Raw genomic sequence first — 26524 nt, 5'->3', positions numbered from 1 at the left:
TGGTAGATATATATTATGTGTGGTGAAAATAATAATGTGTGATGGTAAAATATGGTAATAATAATGGTATGTGGTGGTAAACATGTATGGTGGTGTCTTAATGTGTGAGTGGTATAATATTGCGGTGGTGTAATAATGCGTGCGTAAATATGTATGATCTGTGGTACGGTAAATAATATTGTGTGTAGTTTACAGTAATCAATAATGTGCACAGGTACATGTGTGGTAATAATAGTAATGTGTTTAATATTAATAATGTGTGCAATTTGGTATCTTATCATGTGGTGAATAGTAAATGTGGTGGTATCATCATCATTGTCAGCGTTAAAATGGCGTAATAAATAAAAATATGTAGTAATGTAGATAAATGTATGGTAAAAGTAAATGTAGTGATAAATAAAATAATGGTAAATAAAATATGTAATAAATGTAGGATATTAATAATAATATGATTTAAGGTAATAATATTAATGCTGGTGAAGATGGTAATGTGTAGATAATATGTAATAATGTAATTGCATCGTGCATAATAATAATGTGGTACGCGTTAAATAAATATCTTAATTTTGCGTTATCAGCATCATCGTAGTTTGTGGCATCGCAATAGATAATAATATAATAATAGTGTGAGCGTATCAATAATAATATCTATGGTAGCGGTATATAATAATGTGATTTAGGTAAAATAATAATATGTAGTATGTGGTGGGTAATAATAATAATAATATGTAGTGGACGTAATAATAATCATGTGGTGAGTGAAAATAAAATAGCAATTTTGGTGATAAATATATATATGTAATGTGTGAGCGTTTTCGTAATGTAATATTATTATGTCTTGTTTGCATGTAAATGTGGTGTGTTTCATCATTGTTATCTTAGTATGGTAGTATATCATCAGACATCTTATACGGCGTCTTATCTAAAAATAATAAGCGTGGCAAATCATATCGTATGTGCATGTGGTATCTCCATAAAATGTAATTTAGGTAGATATGGTGGTAAAATGTATGCGGTGGGTAATGTCTTATGTCCAAATGTGGTGCGCAGACATATTAAAAAATGTGGTGGTGCGTAAAATGTAGTGGTGGTAAATGTGTAATATGTGGTAGTATGTAAATGTGGTGGCATCATCGTAAGTATGGTAAAGTGAAATAATGTGAAATGATGGTGAAGTAAATGTAATGTGGTGAGAATAATATTGTAATGTGGTGGTAAAAATGTCATTATTATTAATGTGGTGGGTAGATCTAATACGCCTCGTAGCTAATGACGTAAAAATGTGTATGTGGTAGTTTATCATGTATGTGGTGGTATCTATGTAATGGTGATAATAATATGACGGGTGACAAATGTGGTGGTGTCATAAATAGTATGCAGTGCTTGGCGTCTTTTCAATCTAATAATAATAATAATAATATCGTATAACATGGTAGCAAATAATAATAGTATGCAATAAATAATTTACGTAAATATATCATAATGATGTGGTAAAATAATAGTATAATATCTTGGTAAAAATTTAAATAATATGCTAATGGTAGGTAAATAATAATAATGTCTTTAACGTTTGAAATTGATAAATGGTGCGTTGCATCAAGTAATCAAAATGTGGGTAAAACCGCGTGTATTAATGTGTGTATTGGCGTACTTATGTATGTGGTATAGCATGTGGTGAAATATGTCATCTACATTTGGTATCATATGTAATGTACTTGGTGAATATGTGTAATAATATGTGGTGCAGAGCATCATCTTAATATGTGGTAGTAATAATAATAATAATAATTGTATATGTGGTGCGGTAAATAATAATAGCGGTGTATAATGTGGTGAAATCTATTAATATATTATGTGGTAAGGTATGTGTAATATGTAATTGCATCATCTATCTTAATTTTGTCCATCATCTTAATTTACATTATCATCTTAATTTGCATTATCACATCATCATATGTTATTATCTATCTGTGTTGGTATGTATATGGATGTATTGCATATCATATAAGGTACATCGCACTCTTATGGTGGTATAAATGTTGGTATATGTCATAAGAACGGTATGTATCAATATGTAAATATGATTGGTATGTAAAAAATATGGTGAAAATAAATAATAATAATTGGTAAATAATAATGTCTTTGTTTGGAAGATCATGTCTATTAATGGGGTGGTGTTTATATTAATGTGTTGGTGGTATATTAATAATGAGATTTTGGTAGTAAAAATATGTGGTGCATTGTCTAAAGTAAAAAATATGTAGTGCTTGTGTCTCGATGTCATGTATTACAATGTATGTATGTCGCCGGTATATGTGGTATGCATCTAATAAATAACGAGTAGGTAATATGTAAATATGAGTTTATCTGTTAAAAATAAAAATATTATTTAAGTTTAATATGTCTTAATTTAAAATTTGACATCAGTGTGTGTGGTACAAAAGAATATATGTGGTAGAACATCTTGGTACGTTATCAATAATGTCATTATTGTGTCTTAGTATATGTGGGTCATTTTATGTCAATGTATATGTTTATATCGATATTATGGGGTGTATGTGTAATATGTCATGTGGTATCTGAATATGTATCGTGAATAATGTAGGTGAGCATGTAATAAAAATGGTAAATGTCGCCACACGAAATTTATGTAAATAAGCGGTATCATAATATGTGGTTGTGCGTGTGTTAATAATATGGTGGTAAATATTAATAATGTGTATGGTGATTTAATAATATTAATGTAGAACATTTATCATATTAATAATAATTGGTAATATATTAATATGGGGTAAAAGTGAAAACCTATATTATGTGTGTTGGGTAAATAATAATAATGTGGTAGTTTAATAATATTATCTATGTAGTGGGTACAATAATAATAATGTCTGAAGAACGTTATGTCTTAATATGTCTCAATAATAATATAAGATATCAGACAGCGTAATGTGTGGTGCATCTTCTATTAAATATGGTGGTATAATAATATGTCTTGAACGAAGCATCTTATTGTGAGACACCCAGGGGTAATAATGTGCAATGTGTGGTACTGTCTTATTATTGTATCATGAATGGTAATAATAATAATAATAATAACGTGTAAAGACGAAGAACATCCCATTAATATTAATAGGTGTCATGTAAAGTAAAAAGTAAATGCAATGTACGAATGGCATGTGTAAATAAATGTATGTAGATAAAGTAAGAAAGTAAAGTAATGCGAACGTAAATAAAAAATGAGCAGGACGTAAAGTAAAATATGGTGAAAGGTGTAAATAAAAATGTGAATAAATGTAAATGTGGTAAAAATAAATAAAAATGTAAGTTGTTTAATGTCATCATAAAGCGTAAATAAATAATATTAAAAATGTAATTTGTTTAAATGTAATAAAAAATAATAAATAAAATAAAAATGTAAATATGGTGGTAGTGTAATAATATGTAGTGGGTAAATAATAATATGTGGACGGTAAATAATATTAATGCTGGTGATATAATACAAAAATGTGGTGGTGAATATATCATGTTGTTTAATGTAAATGGTGGTATGTAAATATGAAATAATAATAAGCGCGTTAATAATGTATTAAAAATATGCTTTGTATGTAGTGGTAAAAATAATATGCTTAATTTGCGGTATGTATGGATCGGTATAATAGCGGTGTGCATATGTAGTGGTAAATAATATGGTATAATAATAAACAGCCATTATAATAATAACAGAACATCATCATCATCATCATCATCAGGCATAAGCATCGCACATCATCGATGTGATCATCGTGCCATCATATGGATCATCATCTTCAATTTACATCATATCATGTGGTCATCACCTCAGGCATCACATCATATCTCTGGTTCATCCATAAACAGCATCATATATGTCTCCTCCATCCCCTCTCTCTCTGCATCCTCCTCTGTGTATATATCTGTAAAATGTCCTGTCCTCATATCATCTGTATTGCTCCATCTCTCTCATGTTATATATGGTCATCACTCCATCTCTCCTCTCTCGTCCTCCCTCCCTCGCCCCCTCCCTCTGGAGTCACTCCTCTCTCGCCCCTCCTCCCTTTCTCTCTCAAGCCCTCCCTCCCCTCTCTCTCATCCCTCCCCCCTCCTCCCTCTCTCGTCCTCTCTCTTAAGCCCATCCCTCCCCCCTCTCCCCTCCCTACCCCCTCTCTAAGCCCTCCCTCCCTCCCCCTCTCTCTCGCCCCCCTCCCCCTCTCTCCACCCTCTAGTCCTCCTTCCCTCTCGTCCTCCCTCTCTCGCTCCCCCTCCTCTCTCGCCCTCCTCGTCCTCCTTCTCGTCCTCCTCTCTCGCCCTCCCTCCTCTGGATCCTCCCTCTCTCGCCCTCCCTCTCGCCCGCCCTCCCTCCTCTACGTCCTCCCTCTCTCGCCCTCCCTCTCTCGCCCTCCCTCTCTCGTCCTCCCTCCCTCCCTCGTCCTCCCTCCCTCTCTATGATCCTCCTCTCTCGTTCTCTATCCTCCTCCCTCCTCTCCCTCTCCCTCCCTCCTCTCCCTCCTCCTCTCTCTCTGCGCCCTCCTCCCTCTTGCCCTCCCTCCTCACCAGCCTCAGTCCTCCTCCCCCGTCTCTGGCTAATTATCCTCCCCTCTCAGCCCACCCAGATCCGCTCATTTCATCGTGGGTCCTCCCCTCTCGCTCGCCCGCCGTCCTCCCCCTCTCGGCTCGCTCGCTCGCTCGCCATCCTCCCCCTCTCGCTCAGCTCATGCCCATAGATCCTCCCCTCTCGCTCGCTCGCGCCTTCGTCCTCCCTCCCTCGTAGATCTCCCTCTAAAACAAGCACATAGCCCGTCCTCCCCCTCTCGCTCATCTGGCTCTCCCTCCCCCTCTCTCACCCCTCTCGTCCTCCCACCCTCTCGAGTCCTCCCCGCTCGCCCTCCCCTCTCTCGCCCTCCCTCTGCGTCCTCCTTCTCGTCCTCCTCTCTCGCCCTCCCTCTCTCGCCCCTCCCCTCGTCCTCCCTCCCTCTCTCCCTCTCTCGTCCTCCCTCCCTGTAGTCCCTCCCTCTAGTCCTCCTCTCTTGCCCTCCTCTGGGTCCTCCCTTTCTCTCTCTTCCCTCCCTCCCCTCTCTCTCATAGCCCTCCCTCCCCCTTCTCTCTCGCCCTCCCTCCTTCTCTCTGGCCCTCCCTCCCCCCTCTCTCGTCCTCTCTCTCGCCCTCCTCCCCCTCTCTCTCGCCCTCCTCCCTCCCCTCTCTCTCCTCCTCCCTCCCCCTCTCTCTCGCCCCCCTCTCTCTCGCCCTCTCTCGCCCCCTGGGCCCTCCCTCCTCCCTCCCTCTCTCTCGCCCTCCCTCCCTCCCTCCCTCTCTCCACCCCTCCCTCCCCCCTTCCCTCCCTCGTCCTCCTCCTCGCTCGCCTCCCTCTCTGCCCTCCCTCTCGTCCTCCTTCCTCGTCCTCCCCCTCTCCTAGCTCGCCCGCCCGTCCTCCCCCGCTCGCTCGCTCGCCGATCCTCTCCCTCTTGCTCGCTCGCTCGCCCGATCCTCCTCTCCTCTCTCACCCTCCCTCCCCCTCTCTCTCGCTCCACCCACCCTCTCATCCTCCTCCCTCTCGTCCTCCCTCCCTCTCTGGCCTCCCTCTCTCGCTCCTCCTCTCTCGCCCTCTCCTCTCGTCCTCCTCTCTCAGTTCTCCCTCTCTCCGCCCTCCCTCCTCTCGTTCTCCCTCCTCTCGCCCTCCTCCCTCCCTCTCTCGCCCTCCTCCTCCTCTCCTCGCCCTCCTCCCTCTCTCGTCCTCCCTCCTCTCTCGTCCTCCCTCCCTCCCTCTCTCGTCCTCCCTCCTCCCTCTCTCGTCCTCCCTCTCTCGTTCTCTCGCCCTCCTCCCTCTCCCTCCCCTCCCCTCTCCCTCGCCCCGTCCTCCTCCCTCCCCATCTCTCGCTCGCCCGCCCTCCCCTCTCTCGCCCAGATCCAGCTCGCCCGCCCGTCCTCCCCCCTCTCGCTCGCCCGCCAGCCCCGTCCTCCCCCTCTCGCTCGCAGATCCGCCCGTCCTCCCCCTCTCCCTCAATAACATTTGTACAATATTCCCTCATATTTCCTGCACACACACAAGGCTAGCATCAGATAATGACATTGCAATACATGCAACATTGGGATCAATGTTATTCATGTCTAAAATCTCTGTTTTCCATTCACCCGTCATCTAAAATTGCTGTTTGTATTTATGTTTTACTCCCCGCGTTACAGCCTCTGAGTGAAGTGTCTGTGCTGACAGGCAGCCCTTTTGAATGGATTTGAATGGCTCTGTGACTTAAGGAGTCAATTTGACTTGGTTGCAGACGCCGCAGTCTGGTGTGAATGGAGAATTATGCAAACCCAGGCTGAGGAAATATTTCCGAGATGACAAAATTGAGACCTCAGCCAGTCAAACCGAGAAAGAAACAGAGGAAAGGAGAGCTCACTCTGATGACGTTTAACTTTGAGCGACGGCTTGTCAATAGGCAATGTGGCAAAACACCATATCTCATTACATAAGTGTTTAGTAAGGTGGTTTGTCTTTGCTATGGGTTCAATAGAGTGGGGCCCTCATAGTGTGTGTCTTGGTGAGCAATTTAGTGGATGCCATATTTCCTGTTGTTTCTTGACCGTATTATTTGACCGATTTTTGTCTCCGGTTCAGCCAGAGACCGAATGGATCCCAATACAGGAACGGTCAGCTAGGTCATAGCCAATTACACTCCCCTGTCTCCCAGTCCATCCAATCAGCTGGGGTTATGTCAGACAGCATTGCAGGTTGACCCCCTACCCTATACAATCCATATGTGGCTGCATCAACTCAGGGACAGGTCCTGTTTTTGTTGAGTTTTACATTCTGTGTATTATTCTGCTAGAATCCAACTGCCTGTCTCTTCTAAAATGGCGGGAGCCAATTTTATAAGTTTTGGTTTAAAAAAGAAAACCCAACAAGAAATATTTAGGTAGATTGTGTTTATTCCAGTTCCAATATTTCAGTATGACGTTTTGGCAAAGTACATCATCTCAGGTTTTGGCTCGCCCATAGAGGTTAGTTAATCGCAAACAGGGCGAGGTGGTTGTCATGGCAACACCCGCTCACCTGACGCGCCATAGCGATATCAGCCGTTGTTGCCATGGCTTACCTCGAGCCAGGCCTCCCGAGGGCGTCTTATGACAATTCATGAGCTGGAAAGCCACACTTGTACACCCACCACCTTCATCCCTTGCTCCATCCATCCCTCACTCCTCCATCTATCCATCCCTCACTCCTCCATCTATCCATCCCTCTCTCTCCCTCCCTGCATCCATTTGTGCCGCATTAGGAAGGATGTGCCGTGAGAGGGAGGGAAAAAAGAATGGAAAAATTGATGGTGCCTGAGCTTTGCATTATAATAGAGGAGTGTCTCAAGGCAGATTTCCCTTGCCTTTATACTCAGAATATCTGCATTTATTCAGTTAACTGTACACAGCAGCTCCTGCATGCCTCTATTCTCTCGCCTGGTGGGACAATGGAACTCAGGCCATTGAGTATGTGCATGTGTTTAGTAATACTAATAATAACGCTAGCCTACTGACAATACAGTGCTTTTCAAAGGTGTTCCTCACCTTGGGATTGTGTGTGCGTGCGCTTGAATTCGCGATTGCGCGCTTATGCTAACATCTCTGCCGACGAATACCTCGACCCTCACTCACACATGGACAGGTGTCTTGAAAGTGCCCGCACATAGTAACTGAATGGGCTAAAGCTAGCGCTATTATCTTCTACTAGCCGTCGATCGGTGGCTAGCTGTGGCATAGGACTCACTGACAGCAGGCAGTTTAGATATACACTAGCTAACCAATCCAAAGTCCATTCCCAGTAGCATGTCTGAATCTAATCTAAATACAGGAAACCTGCCCTCTGTTTTAAAACCTGCCCTCTGTGACCATGTAGGGAAGTGGTATTTCTACATGAATTTAGGACAATATTTTTTGCTACATTATTTTTTACATAATACATCAGCAAGACGAGTAAAATAAAAAGTAGCACTACAGTATTCATGGAACAAAATCTGTCTGGTTGGTATTTAACCCCATATTAAGTAGTGTATGTGAGAGTGACTCAGGCAGGCGTGGCATGGTAACATTACACTTAGCATGATCCCATCAGATAACATTGAGGATTGGGTTGCACTTTTGTTGCTGCTCACATTGTATGGACGCAGAAGCTCATTCGACCCTAATGACATTTTCCTTGCGTGGGAGAAACTGTGGAGCTACGTGAACTAATTGTAGGTGGTGATGTACATTTTCGGACAACTCTGATCGTTATCATACCAAGATAGGCCTAGCCAGCTAGGTTTTGAAACGGGTGTTGTAGATCTGTGATACCCCAAATCACGTTGACTTGGTCAACCTTAGAAGTTTGGAGAAGTAGCAATTTCAGAAAATATCCTGTTACTATCGTTATTGAGAAAATATACTGGAGCTGTTGAAGTGTGTTTTTGAAGTGTTGGCGGTCAAAGCAAGGCATTACTTGTTCGGTTGTGCACGTCGTGCATTTTTGTCAGCACAAATCATGTGTTTTCAACATGGAGCTTGTGGCAATCACGTTTTACAAGCCAATGATATGCAAACGAGCGGTTGTATCCAAATATGTCAAATGGTTTGGCGTACCTGATTACTGATGGGTCCTGGAACACATTCAAAGTGAGGAGCAGTGCAGCTTGAGATTGGATGTTGATATCAGTTTCATAGTGCCAACTGATTGCAGTGAGGGAGGTATGATTGCGGGGTTGTCAGACAGCAAAAGCAGGGCCACAGGCTAGAACGATGAGCCATAGCAGCTTGGCTTACTGAAGTTATATGACTTGGCAACTGCATTAGCCTGTTCATCGAAATACATGATATGACACTCTTACAATGTGTCATGTCAGGAATCCTGTAAGACAGGCTATTTACAGCTCCTGAGATTGCAGGCTTTTGTTCCAGCCCTCACTGTCACACCTGTTTGTTTTTTAAAATAAAAAATAAAAAATAAAGAATCAATCTGGTATTCCGTCTGGGGAGTGTGGTGCTGTTGGGCTAGAACAAAAGCCTGCATGCCAGGTAGCTCTGCAAGGTGATTGGAGACCCCTGCTGTTGGGCTTGTGAAGCTGGATACACGCAAGACATCTCCAGGCATACTTTGATAACCACACACGAACACCCATTGTGCATTGTGGGGGGAAAACATTGTTTTGCGTTAGACTGATATTGATTTAGATTTACCATGAGCCCCTTGAGAAACAGCTAGTGTTTTCATGCTGTTCTGAGACAGGAAAGAGCAGGTGTTTGGAAGCCTAATTGTCTAACACAGTCAACTCCACTGTTCTTAATATCTCAATATTTACCCATGAAGAGGTTATTATTGTTAGGTACGCTGGAGGTGTTTGACAGTAAATTTAAATGTTGAGGGACTGAAATTCATATGCATCTAATAAGCTTGTCAACTACGCTGAACAAAAATATAAATGCAAAATGTAGCGTTGGTTTCATGAGCTGAAATAAAAGATACCAGAAATGTTCCAGACACACGTTTCTCTCAAATTTTGTGAACAAATTTGTTTACATCCCTGTTTGTGAGCAGATCTCCTTTGCCAAGATAATCCACCCACCTGACAGGTGCGGCATATCAAGAAGCTGATTAAACAGCATGATCATTACACAGGTTGTGCAGGGGACAAAAAAAAGCCACTAAAATATGCAGTTTTGTCACACAACACAATGCCACAGATGTCTCAGGTTTTGAGGGAGCATGCAATTGGCATGCTGACTGTATGAATGTCCACCAGAGCTGTTGCCAGAGAATTGAATGTTAATTTCTCTACCATAAGCCATCTCCAACCTTGTTTTAGAGAATTTGACAGAACATCCAACCTGCCTCACAACTGCAGACCACGTGTATGGCGTTGTGTGGGCGAGCGGTTTGCTGATGTCAACGTTGTGAGCAAAGTGCCCATGGTGGGGTTATGGTATGGGCAGGCATAAGCTACGGACAATGAACACAATAGCATTTTATCAATGGAAATTTGAATGCACAGAGATACCGTGACGAGATTCTGAAGCCCATTGTTGTGCCATTAATCCGCAGCCATCACCTCATGATAATGCACAACCCCATGTCACAAGGATATGTACACAATTCCTGGATTTACTTATATGAACTGTAACTCAGTAAAATCTTCAATTGTTTCATGTTGATTTTATAATTTAGTTCAGTATAGCTTGTCGGTAATTTTTAAGGAAGGAAACCGTATTGTTGAATGTTAAGGGACTGAAATTATAATGGAACTGATAAGCTACTCTGCTAGCTAGCTGTTAGCTATGCTACTTGCTAGCAGCTAGCATTTTTGTTGCAAGGAAACATTTGCATGGCATGGTAGGGGCGGCAGGTTGCCTGGCATTTTTCTTTTTACCTTTTATTTAACTAGGCAAGTCAGTTAAAGAACAAATTCTTCTTTTCAATGACGGCCTAGGAACAGTGGGTTAACTGCCTTGTTCAGGGGCAGAATGAGCGTTGGGCCATTAACCAAAATGTTGCTAGATCGAATAGCCGACAAAGTACAAATCTGTCGTTCTGCCCATGAGGCAAGGCAATTAACCCTAATTTCTCCAGGGTCGCCGTCAATACTGGCTGACCCTGGCTGTGTCCCCACTCTCCGAGGGTGTCTCAGGGGAAGTGGGATATGAAGAAAAAAACACCTCACACTTGTACAGCTTACCCACTTGTACATACAGTGAAACAGGACTATATAAGCACCCCCTAATTATTATATTATTATGCTAGTTTAGCTACCTCCATTTTACCTTTGTTTTCATTTTCTAAAACAAAGAAAAAAGGTAGTAAATGATGAAACTGGATGAGGGTTTGTGAAGAGAGAACACTAGATATTGCTTTTGCTTGGATCAATACTATCCATTACAACTGAAGGGTAAGCTATCACTGTAGCTCCATGTTCCCTAGATCTGAACCGAATCGGGTTCCTTTTTTTAAACTTTCGCTCAAGCGAGGCCGGCCAAGTGATTTGCCTGTTTCTTTTGTTACTTCCATATATCTTTTGTCTCCCATTTTTTGCCTCATAATTTTAATAACAGTACTACATCAATCAGTGGATATATATAAATATATGTATACACACACACTTCCTCCTCGGCTATCTTCATCCACTGTCCTTTCCCCTTTTCACCAGATAGACCCTGAGAAAACAATTAAAATCCATCTATTTGGCACTGGCGGAATGCTAAAATAACGGCAAACAACAACACTGATTAAAAAGTTTTCTGTCTGAGACTCCGTAATGAAGTGGTTTAATTGAAGTGGTTTTAACTGGCGCTACTGCTAGCATGCAGTGAGTTTGGAAGCCTTATCTAAAGGAATTTATCTGAACAAGTACCCTTCTAACGCCAGCCACTATAATGTATCATAAGGCTCCTCAGAAATATAAGAGGAGTTGGCAACCTAGTTTGGGTTTTCAACCGAGTCTCTTACTTTTTGGATTGAAACCGGTCCAAGCCCTTACTCATAAATATGCATTTTCAGATACGTATTCCTCAGTGGCTGGTTACTTTTCCTACTTACGCTCACACTTTTGTTTTGTAGAGAGATTGTGTTAATGATTGTGATGACATGATTACTGAAAGGTAGCAAGTTCTGCATGTAATGTGCATAATGCAATAATTTGAAGTTACAATCCCGTTATTGGCTGCTTTCGTATTGTTTCCTTAATGAAAGGCTGTAAATGTGAAAATTGAGAAAAACTTTGTTTGGAACAGACAGGCACACACACACACACACACACACACACACACACACACACACACACACACACACACACACACACACCACTGATGTAGATTGAAAGCGACTCTTATGTCCATGGTGCTTGGCCGTCTAGATCTCATTGTCCCCTGTCAGGAGCAGCAGCTCTGTCGTTCTGGTGACCAGCCTCCTGTATTTTTGTGACAGTTTGGGTGCAGAGCTCCTAAAAAAAAAAAAGGCCACATCGCCGAAGAGGACATCTGAGGAATCAGTGATAGTGTCCCCATGAATCCTTCAGGCCATCTTTTTTTCTTCTTTTTAGATCCCATTTTAGAATGTCTCCAACTAGCTGGGTCGTGTTCGTTGGGGCACACCTTAGCAAAAAGTTTTGAATTAGTAAATGACAAGGTCTGTTTCTTATTGCACAAGTCCAGGTTGTCCCTTTCTGTTTCAGTCCATTTTCTTCCGTTTGGTGCATAATTAACATGCCCCTTGCTTGGTAGCACGTTGACATGACATTTTCTTCACTGTGCACCAATCAGATCAGGGACCTGTATTTCACGCTTCAAATTTCCTGTATTGCGATGATCAATCTTATCTTGTTTGAGATCTTATTTTTCTTACCTCCCCCACTAGACAGATTATTCTCTATTATTAGCTCATATGCAAGGGTATCTGTGTCATCAAATAATGTGATGCCATTCCACATTACCTCATGCGCAGGCCTTAAACACTGCCTACAGAACAAAATTAATGAGTTATGGTCTAAACCAGTTGCCCTCGCTAGACCATGGTTTGAGGGGGGGGTTCAGCATTGCATTGTCTTCAAAACAGCCCATACACTACCGGTCGAAAGTTCTAGAACACCAAAACTATGAAATAACACACATGGAATCATGTAGTGACCAAAAAAGTGTGAAACAAAATCTAAATATATTTGAGATTCTTCAAATACCCACCTGTTGCCTTGATGACAGCTTTGCACAGTCTTGGATTTCTCTCAACCAGGTTCACCTAGAATGCTTTTACCACAGTCTTGAAGGAGTTCCCACATATTCTGAGCACTTGTTGGCTGTTTTTCCTTCACTCTGCAGTCCAACTCATCCCAAACCATCTCAATTGGGTAAAGGTCGGGTGATTGTGGAGGTCAGGTCATCTGATGCAGCACTCCATCACTCTCCTTGTTCAAATAGCCCTTACACAGCCTAGAGGTGTGTTGGGTCATTGTTCTGTTGAAAAACAAATGATAGTCCCACTAAGCCCAAACTAGATGGGATGGCAAATCGCTGCAGAATACTGTGGTAGCCATGCTGGTTATTAAGTGTGCCTTGAATTCTAAATAAATCACAGACGGGGTCACCAGCAAACCACCCCACACCATCACACCTCCTTCTCCATGCTTTACAGTGGGAAATACAAATGCAGAGATCATCCGTTCACCCACACCGCGTCTCACAATGACACAGCATTTGGTCCCTAAATCTCAAATTTGGACTTCAGACCACAGTCTCCTCTGAACAGTTGATGTTGAGATGTCTGTTATTTGAACTCTAATGAACTTATCCTCTGCAACAGAGGTAACTCTGGGCCTTCTATTCCTGTGGCGGTCCTCATGAGAGCCAGTTTCATCACAGCGCTTGATGTTTTTTTGCGACTACACTTGAAGAAACATTCAAAGTTCTTGAAATGTTCCGTATTGACTGACCATCATGTCTTAGTAATGATGGACTGTCGTTTCTCCTGTTCTTGCCATAGGTCTATCTTCTGTATACCCCCCTACCTTGTCAGAACACAACTGATTGGCTGAAACACATTAAGAAGGAAAAAAATTCCACAAGATAACTTTTAAGAAGGCACACCTGTTAATTGAAATGCATTCCAGATCCACCTCATGAAGCTGGTTAAGAGAATGCCAAGAGTGTGCAAGGCTGTCATCAAGGCAAAGGGTGGCTATTTGAAGAATTTCAAATATAAAATATATTTTGATATGTCTAAAACTTTTTTGTTTACTACATGATTCCATATGTGTCATTTCATAGTTTTGATATATTCACTATTATTCTACAATGTAGAAAATAGTTTTAAAAAATAAAGAAAAGCCCTTGAATGAGGGGTACATATACAGATTGTTGCCAATATCTACAAAGTAAGAGGTGTAGCTACATAGCTTACATTGTCTAACTTTTTATTGCACAGATTAAAGATGGTAGCATCATTTTAGGTGGAGTTCAATGTGTTCAGGGAGTTTAGTGTGCTGATGGTGGATGACATTAAGCGATGCAGGTTATCATTTTTCGTCTTGTATATTGTTTGAGGCAGCTCTGGCACAGCCACAGTCATAAAATCAGATTTGAAACCTAACCCTTACCGTAGCCCTAACATTAACTAACCAACTAACTGCTATGCCTCACCCTAACATTAAATTAAGACCAAAAAGCCATTTATTTTTTTATTTTTACAATATAGTCATTTTTTTTTACTTTGCGGCTGGCCTATCTAAGGGGGATATCACTTAATTCTACCTTCAGGACAAGGCTGATGACAATAACCGTCAACCTGCTAAAACTAGTCAGGGCTTAACTAATTCCCTTTGTATGGAATGGGCCACTCTTGATAGGCTGCACCCCTCTCTGTTTTTTAACTCCAATATCTGTCCTCAAAATCTATTCTTCTTAATCTAGTTTGGATTTTTGGAGGGATTATGCATTAGATAATTGCTGCTACATGCGATCTGAAAATGTCATGCAACGGAGGAAGGGGGATTATCGAGAAAGGGAACACGTAACCAAATGAGATCACCAACATGCATGGGAGTTGAGATTGAGTACAGCAGGGGAGGTACAGTCATTTTGGTTTGCCTGGTCAAACTGTGGTTGCTCTTTGACCTTTTTTTTTTTTTTTAAGTCAGTCGAGAGAATTTAAAAATATATATTTTCTATTGAGATTAACGGCAGCATCTCAATACCATTTGTGAGGGTATGAACATTGTCTGTGCTCTTTTGGATTAAATAGCTCTAGATTATAATTTGGTATTGTGATATGTTGTAGATGCACTATAATAGATCGTTTGGGGGCTATTCACTAAATCTGTCTTAACCTCTATTGATGACGCAGTTGCATTTTTATCCTGACATTATGGATCATGTCAAACGACGCAACATCAAATGGCGAATATTAGACAATGCGTATCATATTCCCAAATGTATCAAAATTGACATGCTACCTTTGTTTGACAAAATTCCTCATCAACATATTTAATGTGTATGATGACCCCGTTGTGGTCACTAGCAATAGCCTCACGATTTTACCCACCAGTATTACAAGTTCACCAGTGCCAACCTTCCCATGCGCTTACCATAGGTCACTGCAGCTCAATACAATAGCGTGGGAGACCATTTTGTTTTCTGATAATGGGGAAAAAGGCGGCTATACCACAATGGCCGCTTGTGGCGCACTGTACTATACATTCTCCGCTGCAGACAAATCTCAAACTGTGAAGATAATGTTCACACCCACAGCAAAGGGGGGGGCACTCTCTTTTCCAGTAGCAATTATCATCAACTGTCTGAAAATACTCTGAGACTGACAGGAATAGTGTGTGGTGGTAGTGGAGCAGTGTGTTACTCTACATGGGAGTAACTGGGGCTGGTTGACACAACATGGACAAACAAAAGTCAATCGCAAAACATCCTCCATGACTGTTATACTGTTGTACGGTTGATCGCTCCCAAACACTGTCATACTGACCCAATGTTGAGAAACTAGCTGTATCTCATTGATGGACAATTGGTGAAAGAATACATGAATGACTCGTAGCCTGAGAGACGGCTAAAGTTACAATACATCAAGCTAGTTTTCTTCACTGGAAATAAAAAGTAATTTTATTTCACAAAACATTGCCTTGTTGGAATATTCCTTGGCTATTTGTCTTTATACACCACCTAAGGTTCACAACTCGAATTCAACTATTCATTTGGTACTTTTTCTACCTAAAACACATTTCTCTCTCTTCAGGATAGGCTTTGAGGACCGTAAAACGGGACCGTAACAGGACTGCGGCGCAGCGGAGGGAACCGTAGCATACTGAACACTTGCTTCAGGCCCACCAGGGAAGGCCTGACCCCTCCATTGGGCGGATCGGCAGCCAGGCGGAGGGGCCATGTTGACTGCACGCCTGCTCCTCTTCGCCAGCCTGTTCGCGCCAGCAGCTCTGGGTAAGCCCGGGATGCCGCTGTCCCATTTCATGTGTCAGTTTGTTTGTGTCTGTCACTATTTTAAAATGTCTTTCTCTTACCCCATCCATGGTGACTGATTAGTTTTTTTTCTCCAAATTCCCTTGCTCTCACTTTTTCCCCAAATCTCTCTCTCTCCCCTTCCCTCCCCCTGTCCCCTATGTATCAGTCTGTCTACGTATAGTATCTTTCTCTCTGACACTCTCTCTGTTTTTCTCACTCTCCAGACAATAGAAATATAAACTGTTTTCAAATCATTATTAACACAGTTTTGGCATACGCACGTAGGAAAGCTAGTAAAATGTGTGGTAAAGAAAGAAATGAGTGGTACACTAGGCTCTGCATTAGGATATTGAGATCACTTCGCAAGCATTTTTTTTTTAACCTTCTGAACAAATTGCAACCACCTCAGATTTGACCATTCTCCCCTTGCCATTTGTTTCAGTGGACAAGTAAATTAAGTAATTTAAATTCAGCTTAAACTAGGGTTTGGGAACTGGGGGAGGCATCACGCAAATGGCCCATGAAGATGCTAATTTGATACGGCAAAAACATTAACGAGAGACTCCATGCAAATGTAATTGTTTTGGTGCTGTATCTTTTGGCTGGGTGGCGTTGCGCTTTAGCGGCACGCTAATCAAAGCTAGCTCTTCCGCATAATGGTTTTGCCATAATGTTTATTGGGAGTGGTGTTACGTTACTTCGATGTGTCACGCACCTGCCTTTTGTATTACTCTATTGATCCGAAGGGAACCGAGACATTATGAAGCTGAAAATTTACTGCCGACCCGCCAAAAGAGCTTGGGAGATAAAATGTCGGACAATGGATTGCATATTAAAAACGCTGCGACTGCTGTGGCGCCGTAATTCTTTCTCCCCAAAGAAGAGATACAGAAAAAATAACACCCAGTATTTGTTTTTTGTGTCTTAGTTATTATTTTGTTAGCCTCAAAGTGGCTTAGTGTTTATTCTTTGAAGTGGGGCAAAGATCATGCATTACTAGATGCTGTCAGCAGATTAGTCCCAGATGTTTTGGAATGCTTCTGGTTGTAATGCTCGCGCAGGGGTTTCTTTTCTCTCCGCAGTCTCTCTCCCCTCCGGGGGACACTGTCCTACTTTGGAATGGAAATCCCTTGTCAACCCCCTCCACTCCCAATATGTTCAGACCAAGCACATAAATATGCTCCAATCACACCCACATACTGGCTGTGTCCCAAATGGCACCCCTTTCCCCAATATAGTGCACTACTTTTGACCAGGGCCCACCAGGGCTCTGGCCAAAAGTAGTGGACCATAAAGGGAATAGGGTGCCATTTGGGATGCAGAAATGGTCTCCTCTGCTCACAGCTGCCTCTGCCTGCCTCCTATGTTTGTACATCAACATGTACACAACTGTCCGACCCCCTTCCCACTTAAACCCATCTGAAGTAAGGAGAGGGAACGAGGGAATGCCCTTGGGGGAATGTCGGTGCGGAGTCGCTGGGATCTCTAAATATTTCTGGGATTAACTCAATGATGGATTCCAAGTTGAGGAGCAATGGGAAGGCTGAGGGAGGGAGGCAGAACAGACAAAACAAGCTGACAGAGAAGGAGGGGAGGAGGGTAAGCTATGCTTCAAAACACATGAGCGAACACACACACACAGTTCTCCTGTCATTGGGTAATGACGAGGAAGCCAAACGCCTTTGCAACGCCACATTCATCATGACAAAATAATGGAAACACTTAAATGGGGGAAATGAGGGAGGGATACAAAGTATATTGAAAGCAGGTGCTTATCCACAGGTGTGGGTTCTGAGTTAATTAAGCAATTTACATATCATCATGCTTAGGGTCATATGTAAAAATGCTGGGCAGACCACCGTGGCTATGCACAGGGCATCTGTGGTCACGGAATGGTTTGATGAGTGTGAAAACAATGTGAACCATATTCTGTGTGTCCTCCAATAGAGTTCCAGACACTTGTAGAATCTAGGTGCATTGAAGCTGTTCTGGCTCGTGGCGGCACAACTCCCTGCGAAGACATTTCATGTCTGTGTTTCCTTTATTTTGGCAGTTACCTGCATGTCTTTGAGCGTGTGATTGTGCAGTACCCCAGGAAGGATTCCATATTTATTACATTCTAGGGAAATCAAAGGGAGAATGCCCCATGGACTAGTCCTCGAGACAAGAGAATCGTGAAACTGACACCCATTTCTCACAAAAAGAGCCCTGGGCACACATCTAAATAGAAGTGGATTTGGCCACACTGGAGAGGGAAGAAGACATTTGCCATGAGAGTGTGTGTGCGCCTGTGCATATTGTTCAGCTCGGAGCTTTAGCAGGTAATTGACCATCCAGGCATACACCCACACATAAAGGGAGACAAACAGACTGGAATACACAGGAATACCTCACACTCATTTGCACACACATAGGCACGCACACTCACAATCCCTAACTGCAAGGCATTTACACGGCTCATCATCTGCATATTGTGTGTTAATTCAGATCGCTTCCCGCAGCCAATGTGAAATGTCACCTGAGGGTATCCCACATCCCCGGCTACGGGTATCCATCAGAAATATGCTAATTCTAATCCAATCCCATTGGCTCCATACAAACCCCACCAAAAATAGTTTATGTCTCAACGTTTCCAAACCTGACATCCCTTAATGAATCTCCTTGTGCTGAGGCATTCACTACTGTACACCAGGGTATCCCTGCATTTGCCTAATTAAACAAATTACTTTCCCCGCTCCTATTTCAAATGGGGAAACTTCAAGAGAGCCTACTGGGGCATGTTCCGTTTTGTTGTGATTATGGAGCGTTTGTGAAGCGTGGAACGTAAACAGGCCTGCTTCGTCTGAGCAGGTGGGGGTACTATGGGTGTAAAAGGTCAAGCTCTATCTGAATTGTATGAGTAGTTGTTTTAGTTCTCCCTTGTATCCCGGAGAACGTGACGCCCATGTCAACAAAAAAAAGAAGACAGCGCTAGCATCTTGTGCCAAAGAGAATTGAAGGTCATTTGAGAATTAAAGTTGGAAGTGAGCTTTTACTTTGACTATAATTGGTATATAAAGTGCTTAGAGCAAGAGTGAAACGCTGCTTGTTTTAGGGAAACATTTTGATTCTTTGAGGGTTCGTTAAGACTTTTACCGGATGTTTCTTTTACTCAAAGAATCCAATATGAGCAATACAGTTTAGCACATTGGCATTCATGGGCACAAATGACTTGATGTGTGTTGATCTCAACACCTTACTATAACTCTGTTAGGCCCATTAAATAATATTGAAATTGCACAGATAGTCAGGAAAAAATTATTCGGGTTGATTAAACATTTGTCAATTGGATGCCAGTTTATTCCATATCTCTGTTTATTGAATAAAATGTTTCTTTGCTGTGTCAGCCTTTCCGGTTCGTTCCACCCATTGTCAACTCATCCGTGTATAATTTTCATATAATTATTTATTTTAGGATAACCTGAATGTGCATAATCCAGGTTTCTTTGTATTCTAATTCAATCATCTAAGTGGTGTAATTCCCCAATATATCTTGCCTGGCATTTTGGCTTTTATTATTAGATTATTATTATATATTTTTTTAAATCTTCCATACCTAGCAACAAAATCAATACCATGTTCTTACTCATACTTGAGAGGAAAGTGGTTTTCGCGTTCTCGTGGCGTCCATCGTCTGCCTCCGCCATTGCCAAAGTGCTGTCAGAGCTCGGAATCCGAGTGAAACATGACAGCAACATTAAGCCGCGCTGGGCCTTTTGTGCCTGTGGGGTTAAATACCCCCACAAGTTTTATAGTTTGTTCGCACTCCCCCAATATATCTTCCAAATGAATGAATTAGGATTCCCCCAATGCGGCTCCCATTACATAATTCGGTAAGCATCGGATGATGCCATTTAAAGTGGCTTGTGGCGGGCTGAATGGCGTTTAATGAGGACTGATATTGACAGCTGGGTCAAGTGGCGGAGGATGTTGGTTTACATTAGGTGGAGTAATGTGTGCGTGTGGCGCCCGGCGGACTAGGCAGATAAATATTATAGAGTGACCCTTCAAACGCTACAGGGTTCCCTGCCCAAAGGACCAGGGGTTGGGGAGAAAATGGTCAAGTGGGAGAAAAGTGAGTAGGCAGGGACAAATGGAAGCCATGGTGTGGGTTTGTGTGAGAGAGAGAATCACTTTATCCAATTTGCATAATTAAGTATTTATCTCGGCAGACAGATCTGTGTATGAACCGCACACCAGATGGTTAAGCTAATATTAGAAAACAGCATTACATTAAAACAAACTGACATTCCTTCACATATCTGGCTTATTTGCATTCCATGGAAAGTCTAGGATAGGATACCGTAGGTGTTCCAATCAAAGCCTGCTATACATACTACTCATAGTTATGCAAATCTCCCAGTGCTTTATAGGATTGGCCCTGTAAGCTCATCCACCGCCACATACTGTATTCACACACAGGCACGACGTGGGTGGGGTGGGGGGGTGGGGGGGGGCAAGGCTGTCCTTCATCCTCTTTGCCTGGTTATGTGTCACCACGGCAGCAGTGATTTTTAAATCCACCCCTCGCGGTCATACAGTATGCTTTGCCTAATTACAGGGATTATGGCTCTATCTGCACTTAGGCACTTCTCATGCAAATTGATATGTGTACTTTGCATGGGCTTTTTCATTTGAATCTCATGATGAATCTGGTTTCATACGACCATGCTGTTCCGTGCTGATCAAACAAAGAATAGGCTACAGTAGGTTGGGATTCCTTTGTTTTTTTAGAGGTACATTTTTACTTCATGGGTCCAAGGTAGACGTTAGCCAATTGTCATTGATTGGTTTGTTTTGGTGTTGTTGTTTTGTGAAATGGGACACATGGCTCGTGTTTGGACATGAAACAGTTTAAGCACCAATAGACTACAACTGCTACGATGGCCTGCTGAACAGGCTCCCCTCTACAGTATGTCCGCTGAGAACGAAGGCACATCGACTCAAGGACACAATCATTTGTTCTTGGTCTATTCCTTTTTAGTGTGTGGCATTTTATGTCCGTCAAAGGGTCAACCTAACAACAAAATATAACCATATCAAACAAAATTGCCACAAGGCACACAGAACATTACGATTCCACATTTAGCATCTAATTAATAAAAGCCTTGCCGTTGTTTCTATGTGTGAGAAATGGCTTTAGCCTGGTATTCTTAGCTGATTGTTCTATCCCACCTGGGGGCAATTGGTCCACTGTAGAGTACCATGATAATGTTCCTAACGGAGCTCAGAGGACAATGTAGACCAGCACAGCCTTTATTTTACACCACAATGGAATGAGGAAGGGATTAATCATTTATCATTCAATCCAAACTGCCCCCCCAATTGTAATTTACCACTTCACCAGCGAGGGAGATTTTAAGCGCTTTTCTTTTTCTTTTCTTCTGAAACCGAGAATAGAAAGGATAAAATTACATTAACCTGAAACAAAAGTTTAGTGCTGAAAAAAAAAAGTGCTTGACACGCTCTCTCCCCTACCCTAAGTTTAGTAGGAAGTGATGGACAACACGAATGCCCCGTCGAATCAATATATGAACTATTGTAAAGTCTGCATTGGGACCGAAGGCTGGGATCAAACATTACAGTGAGACTGATTAGCCCTGTAGACCTTGAGGATAAGAGAGACGGAAAGGGATGGCTACTGAGGATGGCCTTCAATGTGACACACTAGCCATGGAGTGAATTCAATACAACCCATTGACAAAATAAGGGCTTTATTGTAGGAAAAGCTGCGGCCTCGTTTGGGAATCTGGCCGGCCCATTCCATTTCCTTAATAATTGTGTTTGAAGACGAGGGAGGAAAGGGTAGAAGAGATACACAGCTTTCTCTCAGAGGAGGAGGCTCTACCCCTTCACATTTTGTTTGTAACAATGTCAGGGTCACGCTGATTCAGTTTATCTGTGTACTTCTTGATTGGACGAGTGGTATCTTGAGACACACATGCACACACACTCCCTTAACCACTTTCTCACACACACACACACACACACACCCTCCACTGCCTCCACACACACTCCACTATAGCCCCCCTCCCCACTAGAAATTGTTCAGGCAGTCTTTGAGGTCACAGCTTGCCTTCGATCCCATACGGGAGCTGTCGTGCCACTGGAGAGATTGTCAATTTAGCCATTGATGGATCACCCTGTGAAGTCACCTCCCACTGTCCTCCCCTAAGTCCACCCAGGGCCCGGCTTAAGGCTGTTAGCTGCATGCCTGTGGGAGTGGGGAGACATGATAGAAATGAAACCTCTTCTCTCACCCTGCAGACACCACAGGTTACAGTACACATCCAGGAAGATGAGAAAGAAAATTAATTAAGTGCTTGGACATCTGTTGTTTTTCCTACGGCATCATTTGTATGTATTTACTACGGCGCTATTCCTGAAGAAGTTATTCATTTTTAGGTATTGGTTGTAGTTGTTTTGGACTTTGTGTGTGGCATCAGATCTATTTCAACCTCCCTCTCTCACTGCTCCATGAGAAAACATTGGCCCGTCTTTATCCCTGTCCATAATAATCGGAATCATTACGATCTGAAAGGCAACTCAGATGCTTGATACATATAGCCCTGTGGTATGTCGTCTCCAACCTAAGATGGCAGGACAGTCCAAAACGAGAGGAGTCTGCAGTTAACAGCTGTCATTGAGTGGCTCTGTAATTATTTTCATCCTGGAAAACCACTGAGATTTCAATGGATAGGACATGGAGAAACCTCACAAAAGACTGACTGTGTCAACTGAGAAACATTGCAGGTGCACATTCCCCAGTAGTGCCCCCCCCCCACACACACACACACACACACACACACACACACACAGTGCATACACTCCCTGATCACTGGCCCTTGTTCAGTGGCATGGGGGACTTGAAGGGGATCCCTTTTCACTGTGATAATGCAGTCCTTTCTGTCTGGTGAGATGGGCAGGAGAGAGCAGTGGAACGGGAGACCCAGGGAAAGGAGCATGTCACTCTGCAGTGCAGCATCAAGCAATGTGGCATGAGATCTCTCTCTCTACAGACCCTCTAAAGGGGACAGTATGTGTGTCTACTCAGTCTGCTGTTTGAATAAAAGCTCATATTAAGTGTGGAGACATTTTAAGTGTGTTAGTACTGCCTTTCTTGTTGACGCTAATTAACTAGATCTTTGGCAATGCACTATACATATTAAGGTTCTAGCCTTTATCAAGGCAATTGCCTTGTTCCCGACACTGTGTGCGCGTGAACTTGGTCACCTCATGTTCACGCCTCATTCTCAAGTGAACATGCGTAGCTACGTCTGACTGTTCCCCAAATCAAAACTCTCAACACGTTCCAACTCACATCACGGTTCGTTAAGCGCACACGGTGGGTAACATCCCTCGCCATGCATATTCCAAGTCCCCGCCTTTTGTCTTTGCGTAATAGCCTTGCGTGTGATCACTTCCATTTGAAACGTGGGGAGCGAATGGGAATCAAAGGAAGTTCACTGGGTGCTGTTATTGCAGTTGTAGCGTAGCCACCCAAGCTAATCGAAGCGACACCACACCATTGTTGTGCACCGAGTGTATGCTCAATGAGATTACCTGCTCTCTGTGGGTGCCTGAAGAGCGAGGCATCGAGGAGTTGTCGCCTCCACCACCCCCTTTATTCCCCGTCCAACTTTCTCTCCTCTCTCTCATCTCCTACCCTCGTCTTTTTATACTCTCCTCTTTCTCCTCTCACTCCTTCATCCTCATCTTTTCATTTTTATATCGTTCTCCCCCTTCTTTCTCTCATTCAGCGTGTCACGGTATGACTGGCAGGTCCTTGTTTAATAATAATCTCGGGGAGAGCTCCACCGCGCGACTCAATTAGCTGCTCACGCCACTGTGCACTCTCGGCGCGTCGGCAGAACGTGAGCTTTCTGTTACCCGGCACGTGTATGGGTGCTACGCTAGGCAGCACCATTCCCCTGCTTGTGTAGACTAGAGTAAACAAGAAACTAGCTGAACATTGTCCTAAATATATAGGGACAAAGGGACATCCTCATATATGTACATCTGGGCTAAATGGTGCCACCATACTTGTATGTTTTGGGGACTGTCCTAGAAAACGTCATTGTGGGGGTGGGGTGTTGAGTGACCCCAACCATCCATGGGCATTTATTGACCCAGAGGGAGGGATAGATGGGAGGGAGGGAGGGTAAGAGAGGCTTGAATGGTGCCAACCTGCACGTAGCCTGTATGAGTGCTACGCTAGCTAGCATCTTTCCTGTGGTATATAGGTATCCTTCCCTACCCACATTACTACAACACCCAATGCTATCTATGCTAATTAACAGAGCTGGGGCGACTCCTGTATATTTGGTCTAACCCTTGAAGTGTGTGTGTGCGTGCATGCATGTTGGGGGAAGTGTGTGCCAGAAAAAATGTGTGTGCATGCCCGAAGGAGTGGACCAGCAATTTTTAAACTCCTTGTGTACTTGTCGATTTATCAGATCAATCTCTCAACAGTTTGCTAAACCACTTGCATCTGATACTGTTGTCCATTTAGATGTGATGGATGTTGCTATAAATATGAAATGCATTTAATCCCATTTTAATTTACACGTTTGAATAATTTGTGTTTTTCATTATGCAAGTAAACATAACCGCTAGAAGCCATAATTTGTATTAATTCATGCGTTTTATCCCTTGGATATTAAACTGCAGCAAAAAAATGACGTTAGACAGGAAGAATATGCCATTTGGAATACATAAATGACCTAAGTTTATCATGAAGGTTCAAGCTACTGTACTCCAATAAAGTAGGTGTATATGTCATGTGAAGAGGAGGAATCTTAAGTCAAACAAGTTTCTATAAGGGTACAGCAGTTGTGAACGTAGCTTTGTTGCCTAGGCTACCTCTCACACTAAGGAGGAGAACGAGACAAAAGTTAAGAATCCTCTTGTCCTTACTTGGCTTACCCTCGCACTCGAAAAACAAAGATATTGCCACATTTCTCATAAGCATGCAGAGTTCATAAATGCAACGCAGGTTCTCATCCCGAGACAATATGGGCTTAATGTCAAATGTATTATCCATTATTATTTTTGCTGCCGAAAACGACTCTTCCTCTCAGTCCTGCTGTTGAATATACAATCTGTGTGGTGGAGAGGGAAAGAGGTGTGTCCTAAATGGCACCCTATTCTCTATATAGTGCACTACATTTGTCCAGATCCCTATGGGCACTACATATGAAGAGGGCGCCATTTGGGATGTGGTCGGACTGTGAGTGAGCGTATGGTAGTTTATTCTCTGTGTCGACTGATTGAGGTCAGAACAGATTAAGTGCTTTTCATTGTCAGTTTGAGGTCCTGGTTTCCATTGACAAACATTACCAGATGGGATCCTCACCCGCTGGTGTTCGCTCCAATACACTGTTATTGGCAATCCACATCATATTGTGGCTAAAGATACTATTATCCTTTATGTGGTGATTGTCATCAGGAGGGTGACATCACTGGCGTGAGTTATGCTGTGTTTACTCTGCGGTCTGTGCTCACAATAGCACAGTTGATGCAATTCACTTGAGGCTTGGATGCCTTTTCAGGCTGGAACATTGCAGATTTTCCCTATTCATTACAACATACAGTGGATTTAGATTGAGTTTTTTTTGTAAACCCTGTGGCCTTTGTCATAGGAAAACCTCAGGATAATATACTCCCAAAATGTTATCTTTTCAGGGTTAGGAAAAGGTTTGGGTTGGTTTACTATCACCTCTGGAAAGGCCTATTGGTCCAATCCAGCATTTATATTTGTTTTGTTTTTTTCTTGGAGGGGGGGGGGGTTGTTGAATTAAAAATACTTAAACATGAAAACTGTAGAAATTATAATGGACCTACATTCATACAGTTTCTTGCCTGTGTCCAGCTATCTAATAATCACCTGAAATGAAAGCTAGGCATTCCCGAAAGGATGCTGGATCGAATCCCTGAGCTGACGAGGCAAAAATCTGTCATTCTGCTCCCTAGCAAGGCAGTTAACCCACTGTTCCCCGGGTGCCGATGACGTGGTTGTCGATTTAAAGCAGCCCCCCCCGCACCTCTCTGATTCAGAGGGGTTGGGTTAAATGAGGAAGGCACATTTCGGTTGAATGCATTCAGTTGTACAATTGACTAGGTATCCCCCTTACCCCTAGAGGACATCTTTTTGGCTAATTTTGACAGCAAGGAATTATAACACGTTTTCAGTGTGGCCCACTGGATCTCATTGAAGACCGAATGTGGCCCCTGGGTCTAAATGAGTTTGACACCCCTGGCCTAGATCGTAATAAAGGTCTGTGGAGGTCCGGTTGAATGGCATTTTAAGTGACTTCCCTTAGTCATCCAGTCACGGAACGTTCAAAGTAGATAGATACAGACAACATGCTTTCTTGTCTGAAAAATGAAAGATTAAAATACCAACAAGAGAAAGGAGACGAGATGTTGACACTGTGAGGTGAGTCTTACTGTCTCATTTTACAGGGATGCATTTATCCTTCCTGTGTGCAGTCAGTCAGGTGTTGCT

At 42.8% G+C, this 26524-nt stretch overlaps 1 protein-coding gene across 12 annotated transcripts in view; it reads left to right on the top strand.

Annotated features, from left to right (window-relative positions):
- The window catches only part of LOC112232768 (adhesion G protein-coupled receptor L3-like), a 328717-nt gene that overhangs the window by 77075 nt on the left and 225118 nt on the right, over positions 1-26524 (top strand). For all 12 annotated transcript variants that reach the window (XM_042298323.1, XM_042298322.1, XM_042298314.1 and 9 more), the window contains one exon: positions 15758-15957. In XM_042298323.1, the coding sequence (XP_042154257.1) occupies positions 15903-15957 (55 nt within the window). In that variant the 5' untranslated portion in view covers positions 15758-15902. The remainder of the gene's footprint in view (positions 1-15757; positions 15958-26524) is intronic.

Source organism: Oncorhynchus tshawytscha, linkage group LG15 (assembly GCF_018296145.1).
Source record: "Oncorhynchus tshawytscha isolate Ot180627B linkage group LG15, Otsh_v2.0, whole genome shotgun sequence".
Lineage (NCBI taxonomy): Eukaryota > Metazoa > Chordata > Actinopteri > Salmoniformes > Salmonidae > Oncorhynchus > Oncorhynchus tshawytscha.
Note: the sequence above shows the minus strand (reverse complement) of the source record. Positions and strands in the feature narration are given on the sequence as shown.